The sequence below is a fragment of the Vombatus ursinus genome, unplaced genomic scaffold, assembly GCF_900497805.2.
Source record: "Vombatus ursinus unplaced genomic scaffold, bare-nosed wombat genome assembly UNPS02014809.1, whole genome shotgun sequence".
In the NCBI taxonomy this organism is placed as follows: Eukaryota; Metazoa; Chordata; class Mammalia; order Diprotodontia; family Vombatidae; genus Vombatus; species Vombatus ursinus.
The window spans coordinates 14,308,663-14,326,740 of NW_020954587.1; the positions used below are offsets into that span (position 1 = coordinate 14,308,663).

The 18,078-nt window shown below is 39.4% G+C and overlaps 1 protein-coding gene across 1 annotated transcript in view; it reads left to right on the forward strand.

Annotated features, from left to right (window-relative positions):
• Positions 1–216: 216 nt before the first annotated feature.
• IFNGR2 (interferon gamma receptor 2) overlaps positions 217–18,078 on the forward strand; it is a 30,398-nt gene continuing 12,536 nt past the window's right edge. The window contains exons 1-3 of the mRNA XM_027875600.1: positions 217–530; positions 3,957–4,092; positions 12,010–12,203. Coding sequence (XP_027731401.1) covers positions 422–530; positions 3,957–4,092; positions 12,010–12,203 — 439 coding nt within the window. The 5' untranslated portion in view covers positions 217–421. The remainder of the gene's footprint in view (positions 531–3,956; positions 4,093–12,009; positions 12,204–18,078) is intronic.

The window sequence follows — 18,078 nt, forward strand, 5'->3', positions numbered from 1 at the left end:
CCTTTTCTCCCAGGCTCTGCCGGGAGGGGGAGGAGGAAGCTGCACTGCTACGCGCAAGCCGAGACCTAGATTCGCCCAGGCAGGCTTGGCTAGCCCCGGGGAGGCGCAGAATCCGCTCCAGCCAGGGGATCCCCGAGGGGCGGAGCGCGTCCGGGAAGCGTCTCACCCGGGGGAAGCGTCTGGCCAGGGCGGGGCGCGGAGAAGGCAGTAGCGGACGGTCTCCCTTCCCCATTCCCCCGCCCCCCGTGGCTTTGCCCCTTTCTCTAAGTAGGAGTTTGCGGGCCTGGGTACCCGGGCCCCGGGAGAAGGCGATGGCCAGGGCCGCAGCGGCTATGACAGCTCCTGGAAGAGAGGACGGGCAGCCCACGGAGCTCTGAGCTGGAGCCCAGGCCCCAGCCGAGCCGAGCCGCCTTCGGGGGCCATGCAGCCTCGGAGCTGCTGGGCAGGCCCGGCCGCTGCGCTCCTGCTGCTCCACATCTTCTTCTGCTGCTGCTGCAGCCGCTGCCTGAGTTTCTCACTTGCCCTTGCAGGTAAGGGACCGCAGGAGCCTCACTGGCCTGCGTCTATGGGAAGAAGCAGGTGGCTTAGGGAGGAGATATTGGGGAGGAAGGGAATTGGGGGAGAAAAGGGGGAAAGCTTCCGTCGCTTAATAAATGGTTATTGATTGATATGCGGCCGGGTCACTAAGGCATGGCAGCCTTAGCTCCTGAGAATCACCTCCCTTTTCCCATCTCCTTTTTCCTTTGAATCTTTTCTTCAGGTTTGGATTTTGGAAGGACTGGGGAATACTCAGGGTACCTCTAATTGGATGTTTCCTCCTTGGTAGGAGGAAGAAAGGGCGCAAAGCCTGACACGGTTCTCCTGCCAACTTTCCTTGTCCACTGTTTCCAGACCCTTTGCTGGAAAGGTGCTTTTCAAAGGTTCAATTATTCCCACCCACCCACCCCCCCCCCCCCACCCACACATCAGTCCCGGGTTATATCCTTTTCTGTGTGGAAAGAGCCCTATCTTGGAGTTAGGAGGAAAACCTGATTTTGTAATCCCAGCTTTGCCCAGTGATTTGGAGTCACAAGGACACATATAGGATTATAATTTTAGAGCAGAAGAGACCATAAGAAGTCCTCTAGTCAAAGGGTGTGTTTTTTTGTTTTCTGTGAAATAGAGACTAATGTTGTAGTTCATGTTTAAACAACTAATGATTCTTCTAGGAATCAGTTGCACGCAGAATGCCCCCTTTAATATCACATTACATCAAAAAATGCTAATTCTGTTATTTCCTCCAGCAACATATACTAGTCCCAATATTTAATAGGTATTAACCTCTCTAAACTCATTTCTTCAACTGTAAAATGAGGATAATATTTGTACTACCTACTTTCCACTGTGATTGAGAGTACTTTGAAAACTTTAAAATTCTATAAAACTGAGATTATTAATAATGTAATATATAAATGGTGTCTCAGAAGTCATTCAAGTCATTTAAGCCATTAAAGCTCAAAACTGCACTAAGACTCTCGGGACACCCTGTAGAAGTAAATATTCAGACATAAATGAGGTGATGATATGTCCTGTAAATGGAATTTCTTAATATGGTAGGTCTTAATCAGGGCTTCCCCTTCTTTGCCTTTGTTTTTTCCCTGGCATTATCTACCCCTTCTCAAACATTCAGTCAATCAATCAATCAATCAAACATTTATTAAGTGCCTACTAAAGGGCCAGACACTGTACTAAGTAAGCATTGGAGATACAAAAAAAAGAAAAAAGAAAAAAAAAAAGAAAGAAAATGCAGGGGCAGCTAGGTGGCCCAGTGGATAGAGCACTGGCCCTGAAGTCAGAAGGATCTGAGTTCAAATCTGGCCTCAGACCAAACACTTGACATTTACTGTGTGATCCTGGGCAAGTCACTTAACCCCAATTGCCTGAAAAGAAAAAAAAAAGAAAATGACAGCCCCTGATCTCAAGGAGCTTCCAATCTAATGGGAGAGACAACATGTAAATAAATATATACAAAGCAAGCTATATACAGTATAAATAGGAAATAATTAAAAGAAAAAAAGCACCAGAATTAAGAGAGGTTAGGGAAGTCTTCCTATAGAAGGTAGGATTTTAGTTAGGACTTAAAGGAAGCCAGGTAATCAGTAGTCAGAGTCAAGGAGGGAGGCATTCCAGGCATGGAACAGGTAGAAGGCCTGTGTCACTGGATCAGAGACTATGTGTCAGAGAGTAAGGTGCATGAAAACTGGAAAGGTAGGAGGGGGCTAGGTTGTGAAGGGCTTTGAATGCCAGACAGAGCATTTTGTATTTCCTCTTGGAGATGATAGGAAGCCACTGAGTAGGGCAGGGACATGATCAAACCTGCACTTTAGGAAAATCACTTTAGTGCCTGAATGGAGTTGGATTGGAGTGGGGAGAGACTTGAGGCAGACAGACCCATCAGCAGAGGTTCATCCTCTACCTTGAAGGCCTTCCTGTAGTTGCCTTGTCATGGCGGCATCATAGCTCTCCTTTGGTTAATTATTCCTTGCTCTCGCCATCTAACAAGCCCACCTCCTTTTTCTATTGATATATGGCTCTGATAATATCTTTTATGCTGTTTCACTTACCCACTCCTTGATTGGTCATGTGTTGTACCTTACTCACGAACATCAAGTGCCTCTCCATTGTCTCTTGGAAAGACATGGACAAGAGTTGCACAGGATGAGAGGAATTCAGGATGTGGTGTCTATCTTTAGAATACTCAGATAGATGGTATCAGGCCAGCCAGGTGGCCCAGTGGATAGAGTGTTAGGCTTGAAGTCTGGAAGACTCATCTTTTTGAGTTCAAATCTAGCCTCAGACACTTAACTAGCTGTGTGACCCTCAGCAAGTCACTTAACCCAGTTTCCCTCAGATCTGTAAAATGAGCTGGAGAAGGAAATGACAAACCACTCCAGTATCTTTTCCAAGAAAACCCCAAATGGGGTCATGACGAGTCAGAAACAACTGTACAACAATAGATTAGATATCAGTGATCAAAGTATTCAAAGTCCCTTATTCTGGTAACATTTCTAGCTAGAAAAATGTAATCTATGGAGTTAGAATTGATATTTGATCTTTTGAGGGGTTAATTTGATAGATGAGCCTTCATATTTTATTTCAGTAAAATGGAGGGAAGAAAACTCATTTCCTAATTTGTTCCTACCTTGCAGAAAGCCTTGGATAAAAACAAGAAAAGATCATATAAATCTGGTGGAGAAAAGGCTCAGAGCCTAGTGTTTGATAAAAAGTTTATCAATTGGGAGGCAGAGCATAATCCAGGCTTTTCTTGGATATCATTAGTGAATAGGAAATAACTAGGTATCTTCACGGTCTGTTTCCTTTCTGAACAGTTCTTACTCAGCTATTACTCTCCACCTAAGAATGTAAGTTCCTTGAGGACAGACACTGTGTATTTTTGTTTTCATTTTGTTTTTGCCTTTATCTGTAAATGAATTTTATAGTATAGTGTTTGGCATATTGTAAAAAATAACTTCTTGTTGACTTGATTTATTTATTTTTACTTTTTTTTACTTGATTTATTGATAAGAAATTTTTCTTTATGTGGAACCTTAATCTGTGAGTTGATTGGGTATTTAGCTTTCTATGGGAAAAAAATCTTTTCCAAAGCTGCACCCCTAACCATAGCCTATATCTCACATGGAATCTCAAGGGAAAGAACCCAGATGGTGTCCTGCAGCCCATCATTTCAACTTGAAAAACCACTCAAACCATACATCACCTTTTGGAGTGTATCTTAGAAACCTTGTCTTGGTTTTCCCGTGTCTGGCACTTCAGTGATGTTTGTTAATCAATTGATACGTTGCCAGAGACCGTTCATTAAGAAAGAAATGGAACAGGTAATGATGTTTGGTGCTGTGCATGAAGTGAGTGCATACAAGTTTTAGTAACTTGCTAATCTTTCTTTTTCTCTTTTAAAGAATCACTTACGCACCTACCAGCTCCACACAACCAGAGAATTCACCTTTATAATTTAGAGCATGTACTGATCTGGGATCCTGTCCCCATAAGCAATCTTACAAATCTTTCGGTGCTATACAGTGTGGAGTATAAACAGTAAGTATACTATCTACTATCTATGGGACAGCTAGGTGGTGCAGTGGATAGAGCACCAGGTCTGGAGTCAGGACTACCCATCTTCCTGAGTTCAAATCTGGCCTCAGACACTTACTAGTGGTGTGATCCTGGGCAAGTCACTTGATTCTGTTTGCCTCCATTTCCTCATCTGTAGAATGAGCTGGGGAAGGAAATGGCAAATAACTCCAGTAGTTTTGCCAAGAAAAACCCCAAATTGTATCCCAAAGAGTCAAACATGACTAAAATGACTGAACAGAAATACTATCTACAATACTTTTTATTGGTTTCAATAGTGTGTTGGAGGACAGTTCTGAAACCTTAACACTATTAGTAGTAGATTATGGGGGCAGCTAGGTGGCACAGTGGATAAAGCACTGGCCCTGAAGTCAGGAGGACCTGAGTTCAAATCCAGCCTCAGACCAAACACTTGACACTTACTAGCTGTGTGATCCTGGGCAAGCCACTGAACCCCAATTGCCTCAAAAAAAAAAAAAGGAGAAAAAAAAAATCTGGCCTCAGACACATAACACTTACTAGCTGTGTGACTCTGGGCAAATCACGTAACCTTATTGTCTAGCCTCCCCCACCCCTGCAAAAAATAGTGGATCATGCTGCCTCTTCTAAGAAAGATCCATACTGGGCAAATGATTTATCCTACTTGGTGCCTGGAACTCTTCTCCTCTTCATCTCCATCTCCTCCTGGCTTCTCTGGTTTCAAACTTTAAAGTCTCAAGTAAAGTCCAACCTTCTGTAAGAAGCCTCTCCTGATCCCCCTTAATGCTAGTGCCTTTCCTCTGAGATCATTTCCAGTTTATCCTGTATGTATCCTGTTTGTACATAGTTGTTGTTTGTATATTGTCTCTCCCATTGCACTGGAGCCCTTTGTCAGCAGAAACCGTCTTCTCCCTTTCTTTGCATCCCCAGCACTGAGCACCGTGCCTGGCACAGAGAAGGTACTTAACATGTGCTAGTTGACTGCATGACAAATGGATATCTATTACACACACACACACACACACACACACACACACACACACATATATATACACACACACACATATCTATATCCATGTAGATATACGTATGTACAGATATATATTTTAATTCTCCAAAGAATGAAATTTCAAATCCTTCCTCCAACAGCTCCTTGTTCAAGAAAGTTTAAATAACTTTCACCATCAGAAAATTCTTATCAAAAGTTTACTTCCCTCTTTGATTATCATATAAGTATATTTTCTCTTACTTGGTCTTTGATGAACAGATAAAGACTTGAGGGGAAAAAGTCAATGTGCAGTTTGTTTCATCAGCAGATAAATAATAGGAAAAAGTTTACAAATCTCAGTACATTGTCAAGAATGGAGGAGAAGGGAAGGGAACAGCATTTATTAAAAGCCTGCTGTGTGCCAGGCACTGTGCTGATTGCTTTACAAATATTACCTCATTTGATCCTCACAACAACCCTGAGAGGTGTTACTATTATCCCCATTTTACAATTGAGGAAACTGTGACACTCAGACACACTCCTAGAGTCTGAGGCCAGATTTGAACTTGTATGGAGTGTTGAGCATAGGAAGGAGAATTCCAAAACTTCTTTACCCTAGCTGGCCACCATTCTCCATCGATAAGAACCCTTGTAAAAATATTTTTAATGTAGTAGTAGTAATAATAATAATAATAATGATAATAGCTTGCATTTATGTAGCACTTTAAAATTTGTAAAACTCTTTACTCATTTAATCCTCACAGCAACCCTATGAGATAGGTTCTATTATTATTATCCCCATTTTACAGGTATGAAAACTGAGGCTAGAAGAGGTTAAGTGGCTTGACCAGGGTCACACTTATGGCTAGTAAGTGTCTGAAGGGAGAATTTGAACTCAGGTCTTTGTAGTTCCAAAGTACCGCTCCCTATCTACTGTGGTACCCTCCTGCCATCACCTTCATTTCCAAATATATTCTACCCCTCTCCAGAGGGATGTACTTTGGAAAAAGGAACAAAAAGAAAGAAATGGAAGGAAAGGCAGTATATCAAAACTAACCAGTGCATCACTAAAGTCTTGACAGCATATGTAGGGTTCCACACCTGTAGCCATCTATTTTTACAAAGAAGGAAAAGAGGTACATTTTCTCATAAGACTTCTTCTTAAACTAAAAAAAAAAAAAAAGTTACATCACCACCCATATTCTTTTTTCAGGCAGCAAGATGGCACAGTGGATAGAGTGTGAGGCCTGATGTCCAGACTATCCAAGTTCAAATGTGGTCTTAGATACTTACTAGTTGGGCAAGTCACTTAACTGCTCCTAGCCTCAGTTTCCTTATTTATAAAATGGAGATAATAATAGCACTTACCTCCCAGGGTTGTTGTGAAGATCAAATGAGATAATACTTGCAAAATTCTTTGCATGTCTTAAAGTGCTATATAAATGCTTAGTATTAATAATAAAAGCTTTTGTTGCTAATTAAGTTTATAATTTAAAAAAAGAAAATTCTTTAAAAACAAGGTTTTTTACACCAAGAACTAACTAAAAACAATTGAATCTCCATGAAATTGATGGAGAAGAAAAAAAAAAGAAGGGGAATATATTAATAATTCCATGGAAAAATCAGTTCTCTGAGAAACTGGGGTCGGTGATTTTTATAACATTTTCATAAACATGAAATACGGAAAAGTTACATAGTGGAGAGAGTGATAGATTTGGAGTTAGGAAGACCTAGATTCAAATCTAGGTGTGACCATGAGAAATTATTTCACTTCTTTAAGCCTCAATTCCGTCATTTGTACAGTAGAGATAATAGAATCTGTAGTTCCTGTCTCACAGGATTTTTATAAGATTTAAATGAAACAAAGTTTGTAAAGGACTTTAATAACTTTGGTTATTACTACTACTATCATCATTATACAATAATAAAATAATATCAATGTTATCAATAATATTAATAATAATGATAAATTATCTAGAAGAGAGTCTATGCAGTGAAATTTTCATGTTTTGGGGCTGAAACTAAACTCTCCTATTAGTGGAAAACGAAGCCAGTCAGGATAAATAACCAGAAGATTTTTTTATGCTTTCTGGGTGGGGCAAAAAAAAGGGAAGATGGACTTCACTGTGGCAAGAATGAGGTCATATATTTAGGGAGAAATTAACCAAATTATTTCTTAAGTTAAGACTCTGAATCTAAATTATAATCCATAAACGGTAATCGAAAATGACTGGTGTCTCCTGAAGAAAGTAAATTAATGTGCCAACTTTGGCAGGGTTTCACATCAGAAGTTAATATTTTCATATTACAATCATGTTGTAAATACTCAACCTTCTCTAGAAAAAGATATTTTTCTCCCTGGAGAAAATCTGCAATAGTCTAGTTTAAGCTGTTAAGAAGAAAGGGTCAGTCACATAAAAGCTGACCAAAAAGATTAGAACTCTTCATTCTATTTGAGAGATCACAAAAGGTATGAATCACAAAGTATGAATGATCACCCAATCTCAGTTTTGTGTACAGAACTCTCTGAAGCTTGAAAGAGGTCAATTTTAAGCAGATCTTATTAAATAATGAGCAGCAACCTTCTAGAGCTCAGTATTCTAAGAGATAATAATGTAGGTAGCTATGTGGTATAAAGGATAGAGTGCCAGGCTTGGAGTCAGGAAAACTAATCTTCCTGAATTCAAATCTGGCCTCAGACACTTACTAGCTGTGTGACCCTGGGCAAGTCACTTAACCCTCTTTGCCTCCGTTTCCTCATCTGTAAAATGAGCTGGAGAAGGAAATGACAAACCACCCCAGTGTCTTCATGAAGAAAACCCCAAATGGGGTCACAGAATCTGACACAACTGAAAAATGAGTAAATTTCTCAGTTTTGCAGAATAAGTTATTCTTAGTTGTGAGCTTTTATCTTTTTTCTTTTGGAATATTATTCCTCAGTTTTCTCTTTGTAATAGTTACTACTAAGTCTTATGTGATATTGACTATGAATTATTGATACTCAGATTCTTTCATCCTAGCTGCTTGAAATATTCTTTCTTTGAACTGGAATTTTGGATTTTACATTCCTTGGTATTTTTCATCTGAGGTTTCTTTCAAATTTCTTTTTGTTTTTCACTTTGGTCTTTGGTTCTGACAGGCCAAGGAAACTTTCTTTTATGATATCTTGAAATAGTCTAGCCATCATTTTTGTTTGGTCATGGTTTTTAGGCAGTCCGATGATTCTTAAGTTATCGATATTTGACTCATTTTCTAGGTCCATTGTTTTTGTTGGTAGATTCCTTCTATTCCAGTTTTTAAATATTTTGAAAAATATATACCTTATTTTTTGATATTTTGGCTTTGTTCTTTTGTTTCTTGGTGTCTCTTGGAGTCATTGAATTCTGTTTTCTTCATTCTGTTTTTGAAGTTATTCTTGGTTGTGAGCCTTTATCTTTTTATTCTTGGAATATCATATTCCTCAGTTTTCTCAACTTTATAGTAGCTACAGCTAAGTCTACTACTTGCAAATTATTTTCCAACTTTTTAAAATTGACAGAGGGTGGAGCCTAAATGGCGGAGTGAAAGCAGTGTCTTGCTTGAACTCTCCTCCAAACCCCTCCAAATACCTGTAAAATTGTCCCTTTTCCAATTTTTTTTCCTCAAAATCTTTCATTTATAATTTCATTTTTTTTTTATCTCTTGCTTCATTTCTTCTAGCCATTCTTGGATTCCTTATGGCTGAGCAAATTTTTTTTCTTCTGAGGTTCTGTTTATACCTATTGTGGAGTTTACTGCTTTTTGTTAGGGCTTATCCATTGGTTTATTTTTTTTTTAACCCATAGTACTTCTTCACTGTTTGATGTTTTCTTTTATCTACTCATATTTCTAGGCTTAGTTCCTAGATTGAAATTTTATGATAGAGTCAGGCTCTGCACTTCACCCCCTCCTCAACTCCCCATCCTCTACTTCTTGATGGATTACTTGGACCCAGTTTGGTCCTGTACCCTTTGTAATTTGGTTGCCACTGCTATCTTGGATGGAGTACAGGGTCTTACCCCCTGCCTTAATTCCTGGCTTTTATCACAGGCTCCTGGTGGCCCAGTGTAACTGCTGGCCATAGCTTGTCTGTCTCCTTCCATTTGCAAAATCCCTAATTACTTATAGTTCCATCTTCTGCTATGTCCCTGACAGGTCCCCAGTTGGATGCTGGAAATCATACTGGTCTCAGGACTCTTGCAAAGCCCCTTGACATGTGCCTAGGTTCTGTTTTCTGCTGCGGCTCCGGTGCTCCCCGGAATGCACAGCTGGGACCCATCTCCCTGGCTGTGTTCTCCACTTCTGTAGGGACAAACCAAGGCTGAGATCTCAATGGCTTCAGGCCCTAGGACTTGGTTTCAGATTTTGACTCTGATGCTTACTACCTGTGTGACCTTTGACATATCATCTTTCTTGGGCATCAGTTTCCTCATCAGTAAAACAAAGGGATTGGACCAGACAGCCTTGGAGTTCCACTCGAGGTCAAGATCGGTGATCCTGAGATACTCATTAATACTGAATTGAAGGATACCTCGTTGGGGTGTCCTTGTTCAGAATGACCACATGCTTCAAGCCCATTTATTGTATCTCCTGATGAGAACCCTCTCGCTGCTGCAGGCTTCAGGCCCGTTTTCCAGAACTCACACTGGCTTCCTTAGGCTGACTCCTCTGCCAGTACTCACAGGCTACAGCTGTTTTACCAGAGCTTAAGCTGGGTGGTGCAGTCAAGACCAGAGTTCAAAATCCAGCCTCAGACACTTACTACCTGTGTTACTCTGGACAAGTCCCTTAACCTCTGTCTGCCTTAGTTTTCTCAATTGTAAAATGGGATAATAATAGCACCTACCTCCCAGGGTGGTTGTGAGAATGAAGTGAGGCCACTTGTGTAAAGTACTTAGCACAGTGCCTTGCACATAGCAGACACTTAAAAAATGCTTGTTTCCTCCCTTTCTTCTTCCTTCTTTCCCTGATACAACCTCTAGTACCCTTCCTACCATACCAGATGATCTCTGCTTCTTACGGTTGTTTCATTTAATTGTTTAATAATTTTTGCCATTTGCCTTCCTCTCAGAAACTGTTGAAGTTCTCATTCCATACAGCTATTAAGATTGATGTATTTCCATTTTAGCCTCTTTATTGGGCAGAATAGAATTTTTTAAAAATCATTTCCCAGCTTCCAACATTCTTATTTAAAGCTCTTTTTCTGGGGAACTTCCTACAGTGCAGGAGTGTTTGAGGCAGAGATCTTTCTCGTGTGTTCAGCCAAAGGATATTCCACAGGTCTGATCTTGTGAGTTCTTATGTTGGAGGCCTCCTGACAGGTAATCCTCCTCATTGTTTCTGTTTGTGGTTTGGGAGCCCTCTCACCAATGACTGTCAGTGACCACAGTTCTGACACTTGTGCTTGTCATGTGGGGGTGGTGAGAATGTTTATTACCTTCCGCACAATGAAAGGTATATATATTTTGTCATTGTGTCTGGCCATCAGTTTTGTGTGGTTTTATTTAGTCTGAATTTAGCATCAAGAACTTTAAATATTTAGGAAACACGACCTGTGGCCAATTCAGAAATGTGTTTTTCGGTCAGGTACTTCCCTAAAATGTCCTTTTATAGTTATGTTTTTTTATCTCTGACATTCTCTTCCCCCCAAATATCACAAAGCTCTCTGGTTTTACTTTCTCTACCAGAAGCAATAACACATGACAAAAATTGCTTGTCTTTGACACCATATCTAAGTCTCTTCTCTTGACTCTCATTTCACTGGTGCTCACTTTTCTGTGCATGTCTATGATGATACTTCTAGGTATAAATTTACCTGTCTTTGCTATAAATGTAAGCTATACACTTGTCTCTGGTAGACAGTGAAGGGGAGCAAACCAACAGTCCAAGGACTTCATCTTTGAGAAGATATTTTGTCTTTGGTATGGTCTACATGTGCATTTCATTATTTTCACTGGCACACAAGGTGGATAGGAAGGGAGGGAAAGAGAATGAAATAAACATTTATATAGTGCCTACTATAGCCCAGGAAGCATACTCAGTGCTTTATACAAAAATTATTACATTTGATCCTCACAACCACCCTGGGAGGTAGGTGCTATCATTATCCCCATTTTATAGTTGAGGAAACTAAGGTAGACAATGGTTAAGTGACCTGCCAAGGGTCACATAGCTAGTAAGCACCCAACATGGGATTTGAACTCAAGTCTTCCTGACTCCAGGCCCAGCATGCTATCCACTGTGCCACCAGAAAGGTGATAGGAAAGTTTTTCCAAAGCATGCCTATAAAAGGCCACTGTGCCATGAAATATAAATATAAATATACACATATACATACATATATACACATATTTTTTCCCCAGTACTGGAACTTGAACAGTTTGGCGTATTTTTCCCCCAATAAAGTACCAATTCTTTAGATAATGTGTAAAGCATGGAGTTAAAGGATTTGAAATCATCCCTGAGAAGCATGGGAACATATGAATTGATGCAAAGTGAAATAAGCAAATTGGAAAAATAGAAAATATGACTATAACAATCTATACTGAAAGAACAGCAATAACAAAAGGGACAAAGCTTGACCCCAGAGAAGCGTTGAGAAAATGCACCTTCCTCATTTATTTCCAGAGGTATGGGACAGAGTACATAATGTTGCATATGATGTGTTGGCTAGTTTTGCTAAACTTTTTTTCTCCTTTTAAAATGTGTGCTAGAAATTCAACTCACTGGGCAGGGAAATGGGGAAGGATATATTCAGAAATTAAGGTGGTATAAAAACAAAAAATACTAATAAAAATGATGTTTTTAAAAAAGAGAGATCATTTCTGAGAAAATTGTATTTTAGATAGTAATGTAGAAGGAAAGCATTGATTTGAAAATGTTTTTTCCCCCCATAGCCTCAGTACCGATTGGAGAGAAGTGGAATGTGTTAATTGTACCAAAATTGCAGAACCAATATGTAACTTCACAGCAGCCAGACTTCCTCCATGTTTTCGACCTCATTTCAATGTTTCTTTACGTATTAAAGCTGAGCTAGGAGAGCTAGTTTCTGATTGGACATTGGTTCCTTGGTTTCAACTTTTCCGAAATGGTAAGAGCCTTTTAATATCTTTTTTTTTCCTCTTTATTTTGGCAAGTAGACGTGAAACATTATTTCTCGAGTTTACAAGTTTACTTTCCATTTTTCTATTTCTATATTCTTTCTATTTCCTATTTATTTCTGTTTTTTGTGAGAGAATAAATATCCAACTCACAACCTATGCCAACTAAAAATGCTATTACCAGAGGCAGAGTCAAGATGGTAGAGTAAAGACAGAGACTTGCCTGAGCTCTCCCCCAAACCCCTCCAAATACCTTTAAAGAATGACTCTAAACAAATTGTAGAGCAACAGAACTCACAAAAAGATGGAGTGAAACAAATTTCCAGCCCAGAACAACTTGGAAGGTTGGCAGGAAAGGTCTGTTGCAGCAGGGTGAGAGAGGAACACAATCCAGTGTAGGCCATGCCAGCATAGATAGGGCCCCAGCAAACCCAGAGCAGACCTGGGGGGGAGGGAGGGGACCAGGGACCAAATCAGTGGCAGTAGTGGTGGTTTCCAGTCTTCTCAGCTCACAGACACCAAAGAAAGCTTAGAAGGTCAGCAGGAAAGGTCTTTCACACCTGGCTGAGAGTGGAGTATGGTATGGCACAGGCCATGCCACCACAGGTCCGGCCTTGGAAACCAAGAGCAGGTCTTGGGAGTGACTAAATCATTAGTGGGGGCAGCTGCAGTGGCCAGGACAGCTTGCAGAGCTCTCAGCCTACAGACTTAGGTAAGGGGGTTGAACAACTGGTCAGAAGGAGATTACCTAGTCTTTTTGCTATCACTGTGGCAAGACTCTGTTGCTTTGCCATACTCTGATCCGGGTCACAGACCTGGGTGGCTCCTCCCAGGGTGAGGAGGAGCACCAGCGTAGCAGAGCTTGTGGCCACAATAGAGGGGGACCCTCCTTATGGTTCCAGAGCAGAAAAGAGTGCTTGTGGCCATTCACAGACCAGAGAACAGGCCAGGAGAGTAGTAAACAACTCTTCTTAAATCATACCACCTTGGAAGAACTGAAAACTTACATGTCCCTAGAAGTATCTTTGAAAACAGGTGCACAAATTCCCTGAAGCTGGAAGCAGAACCCTACTTTAGCAAAGAGTTAAAAGTCAAGTAATAGGCTGGGAAAATGCGCAAACAACAGAAAAAAACTCTGACTAAAGAAAATTAATGCAGTGACAAAGAAGATCCAAACACACTCAGAAGAAGACAACAAAGTCAAAGCCTCCAAGAAAAATATGAATTGGTCTCAGGCCATGGAAGAGCTCAAAAAGATTTTGAAAATCAAGTTAGAGAAGGAAAGGAAAAATTGGGAAGAGAAATGAAAGTGTTGCAAGAAAGTCATGAGAAATGAGTCAACAGCTTGGTAAAGAATACACACACACAAAAAAAAAATACTGAAGAAAATAATGCCTTAAAAAACAAACTAGGCTAAATGGTAAAAGAGGTCCAAAAAACCAGTAAGGAAAAGAATGCTGTAAAAAGCAGAATTGCCCAAATGGTAAAGAAAGTCCAAAAGTTCACTGAAGAAAATAATTCCTTCAACATTAGGATGGAGCAAATGGAAGCTAATGACTTTATGACAAATCAAGAAACAATAAAACAAAACCAAAAGAATGAAAAACTACAAGACAATCTGAAATATCTCATTGGAAAAACAACTGACCTGGAAAATAGATCCAAGAGAGATAATTTAAACATTATTGGACTACCTGAAAGCCATGATCAAAAAAAGAGCCTAGACATTAGCTTTCAAGAAATTATCCAGGAAAACTGCCCTGATATTCTAGAACCAGAGGGTAAAATAGAAATTGAAAGACTCCACCAATCACCTCCTGAAAGAGATCCCAAAAGGAAAACTCCTAGGAATAATATAGCCAAATTCCAGGGTTCCCCGGTCAAGGAGAAATATTGCAAGCAGCTAGGAAGAAACAATTCAAGTATCGTGGAGCCATAGTCAGGATAACACAAAAATTAGGAGCTTCTACATTAAAAGATCAGAGAGCTTGTAATATGATATTCTGGAGGGCAAAGGAGCTAGGATTACAATCAAGAATCACCTACCCAGCAAAACTGAGTATAATCCTTCAGGGGGAAAAATGGATATTCAATGAGATAAAGAACTTTCAAGCATTCAAGCATTGATGAAAAGACCAGAGCTGAATATAAAATTTTACTTTCAAATACAAGACTTAAGAGAAGCATAAAAAGGCAAACAGGAAAGGGAAATCATAAGGCACTTAAAAAAGTTAAACTGTTTACATTCCTACATGGAAAGATGATATTTGTAACTCATAAAATCCTTCTCATTATTAGGGTAGTTAGACAAGTATATATAAACAGAGGGCACAGGTGTGAGTTGAATATGAAGGGATGATATCTAAAAAATAAAATCAAGGGGTGAGAATGGAACGTACTGGGAGAAAGAGGAAGTGAGAAATAGAATGGGGTAAATTATCTCACATAAAAGAGGCAAAAAATAGCTTTTACAATGGAGGGGAAGAAGGGAGAGGTAAGGGGGAGTGAGTGAATCTTACTCTCATCAGAATTGGCTCAGAGAGGAAATAACATACACACTCAGTTGGGTATAGAAATCTATCTTACCCTACTGGAAAGTGGGATAGGAAGGAGATAAGAAAAGGCAGGGGGCCAGGGGTGGTGATAGAAGGAAAGGCAGATTGGAGGAGGTGGTAGTCAGAAGCAAAACACTTTGGTGTTTTGTTTTAGCCTAGAAGTGCTATTGCTGGGTCAAAGGGTATGCACATTTTTATAACCCTTTGGGCATAGTTCCAAATGGCTCTCCAAAATGGTTGGATCATTTCACAACTCCATCAACAATGCATTAGTGGAACTCAGAGTTTTAAAAACAAATGTTTACTAATGTGAAAATATGTTTAATAGGAATATATGTGTATAGCCTTTATCAGATTGTGAGCTGTCTTGGGGAGGGAGAAGGAGAAAAATTTAAAGCTCAAAAGCCTATGGAAGTGATTGTTGATAAATCAAAATAAATTAATAAAAAAAACAAATGTTAAAAATTGTTTTTACACGTAACTGGAGAAAAATAAAATAATAAGAAGTGTTCTTTCTTCTTCATGGTCACTTTCGAAGTCTAGACCAGCTGACAATAAATCTAGGCAATTTCTACTATGTTGGAAACATAGGAGAATATAGTTTGAGTATCATTCTGGCAACAAATTAAGTCTGGTGTACAAGGACCAGGTTCATTGATAGGGAACTAAGATGAATCCCAGTGGATTTATCATCCAGTTAGAACTGTTATTGTCTAACCTCTACAGGAGAGATTAATAGTCTCAAAACCACTCTGCCTCCACCTAGGCCACTCTAATCCATTTATACTGTTAAGTATTATTCACCTAAGCCTTTATTTTGACTACAGTCTACACTCACAATCCCAGCCCCACTGCTAGAAGCTAGAATGCATTAAATTCACTCAATATGAACCACCGTGACCACTCTATACACTGGCAATCAATCTGCTAGGAACACCCAGGTGTCTTATGTGCAAGTATAACAAAAATAGTTTTCTTGTCAGTGACAGTGTTAACCCAGACTAATGGGAATTTGGCCAGTGGAGGGCAAATTCCAGCTTTTAAAAGACCTTGTACCTTTTCTTCATCGAGGTGTCTATCTTGTCAGTTCAATTAGGCTTGGAGGCAAATGATGTCACAGTTACAGGTTCAAACTCTGAGTAAAAATAGCTGTGTACAAAAAGCATTATTTTTTGGCAAGTCAGGTAACCTCCTCAGCCTTGGCCAACTTTGACCTCACATGTCTCTAGTCTTTTGTAGACTTTCTCCACAACCTCTCTATGAGATAAGCAGACCCCAGTGCAGAGTACCTGACACATAGTAGGTTCTTAATACATGCTTCTAAATTCATTCATTTTGTAATGAATTACAAAATTCATTTTTAATGGGGAAATTGAGGTCTAACAATGTTAAATATGCCTAGCCAGGCAGTTGTGGTGTAATGGAAACAATGTTAGATTTCCAGTTAGGGTACCTGGATTTGAATCCTGGTTTTCCCACTGTGATAGTCCAGAAAGAACAATGGGTCTCTCTGAGGACCCATAAGGCCCCTTAAAGTTGGCTACCTCTGCCCTGAATGGGGGGCATGCTCCTTGTTCATACCCTTTTTTGGAAGCTTCCATAGCCCAAGCTTATACTCAGCCAGGCTTGTCATTTTATGGAACCCTCCTAAGATATTTCTTCATATTTTATATATGAAGATATTTTTATTGATTCATTAAGAGAGATGGATTTTTAAAGTAGTTTTAAAATTTTATTTTTAAGTTTTTAAGATGCCTTTTGTTTCTTACATCATCAGTTTTCCCTAGTAACTCTCTCACATGTCCCTTCCTCTCCAAAAGATTCATTCCATATAACAAATAGTATTTAAAAAAAAAAAAAGACAGAAGTGTATGAAGTGTTCAGAAGGACTAGTACCTCTGGCGTGAAGACTTGGTGAGCCCTTTTCAGGGCTGCTCATCCAACTTTGGTGTCTACCTGATTCACTCAACTCTCACCTTTGGCTCCAAGAAGCTGTAGCATGCACATTGGCCATACTTCAGCAAACTGTCTTGGTGACAGGCTAAACCACGTGGAGGGCAACCATCAGGCTTCAAACCTATTGGTGAGTTGGAGGATATCTGTCCTAAGCATGTGAAGACTTTCCCTGGTGGAATGGATAGATGAGGACAGCTTGTTCCAACGGCCATGAAAGTGGCTGCAGCAGGTATTATGGATGGAGCACTTAGAGCTTGGTCAGGCATTGAAAACGCCAAGGTCTTTCACACAAATAAAGTCAAATATAAATAATTGGAAAAACATCAGTTGCTCATGGGTAGGCCGAGCTAATATAATAAAAATGACAATTCTACCTAAGCTAATTTACTTATTCAGTTCCATACCAATCAAACTATCAAAAAATTATTTTATAGAGTTAGAAAAAATAGTAACAAGATTCATTTGGAAGAACAAAAGGTCCAGAATATCAAGAGAACTAATGAAAAGAAATTCAGGGGAAGGTGGCCTAGCTATTCCAGATCTTAAATTGTATTATAAAGAAGCAGTCATCACAACTGCTTGGTATTGGCTAAGAATAGAGTGGTGGATCAGTGGAATAGGTTAAATATGCAAGACACAGTAGTCAATGACTGTAGTAATCTACTATTTGATAAACCCAAAGACCCCAGCTTCTGGGATAAGAACTCACTATTTGACAAAAACTGCTGGGAAAACTGGAAAAATGTGGCAGAAACTAGGCATAGACCAAAATCTCATACCATATACCAAAATAAAGTCAAAATGGGTTCATGATTTAGATATAAAGACTGATATTATAAACAAACTGGGAGAGCAAGGAATAGTTTACCCTTCAGATTTATGGAGAACAGAAGAATTCATGACCAAACAGGAGATAGAGAACATTAGGAAATGCAAAATGGATAACTTTGATTACATTAAATTGAAAAGGTTTTGCACAAACAAAGCCAATGCAACCAAAATTCGAAGGAAAGTAGAAAATTAGGAAAGAATTTTTATAACCAGTGTCTTTGATAAGGGCCTCATTTCTAAAATATATAGAGAACTAAGTCAAATTTATAAGAATACAAGTCATTCCCCAATTGATAAAATAGTCAAAGGATATGAACAGGCAGTTTTCAGATGAAGAAATTAAAGCCATCTATAGTCATATGAAAAAATGCTCTAAATCACTATTGATTAGAGAAATGCAAATCAAAACAACTCTGAGGTGCCACATCACACCTATCAGATTGGCCAACATGACAAAATAGGAAAATGATAAATGTTGGAGAAGATGTGGGAAAATTGGAACAATGCATTAGTGTTCCAATTT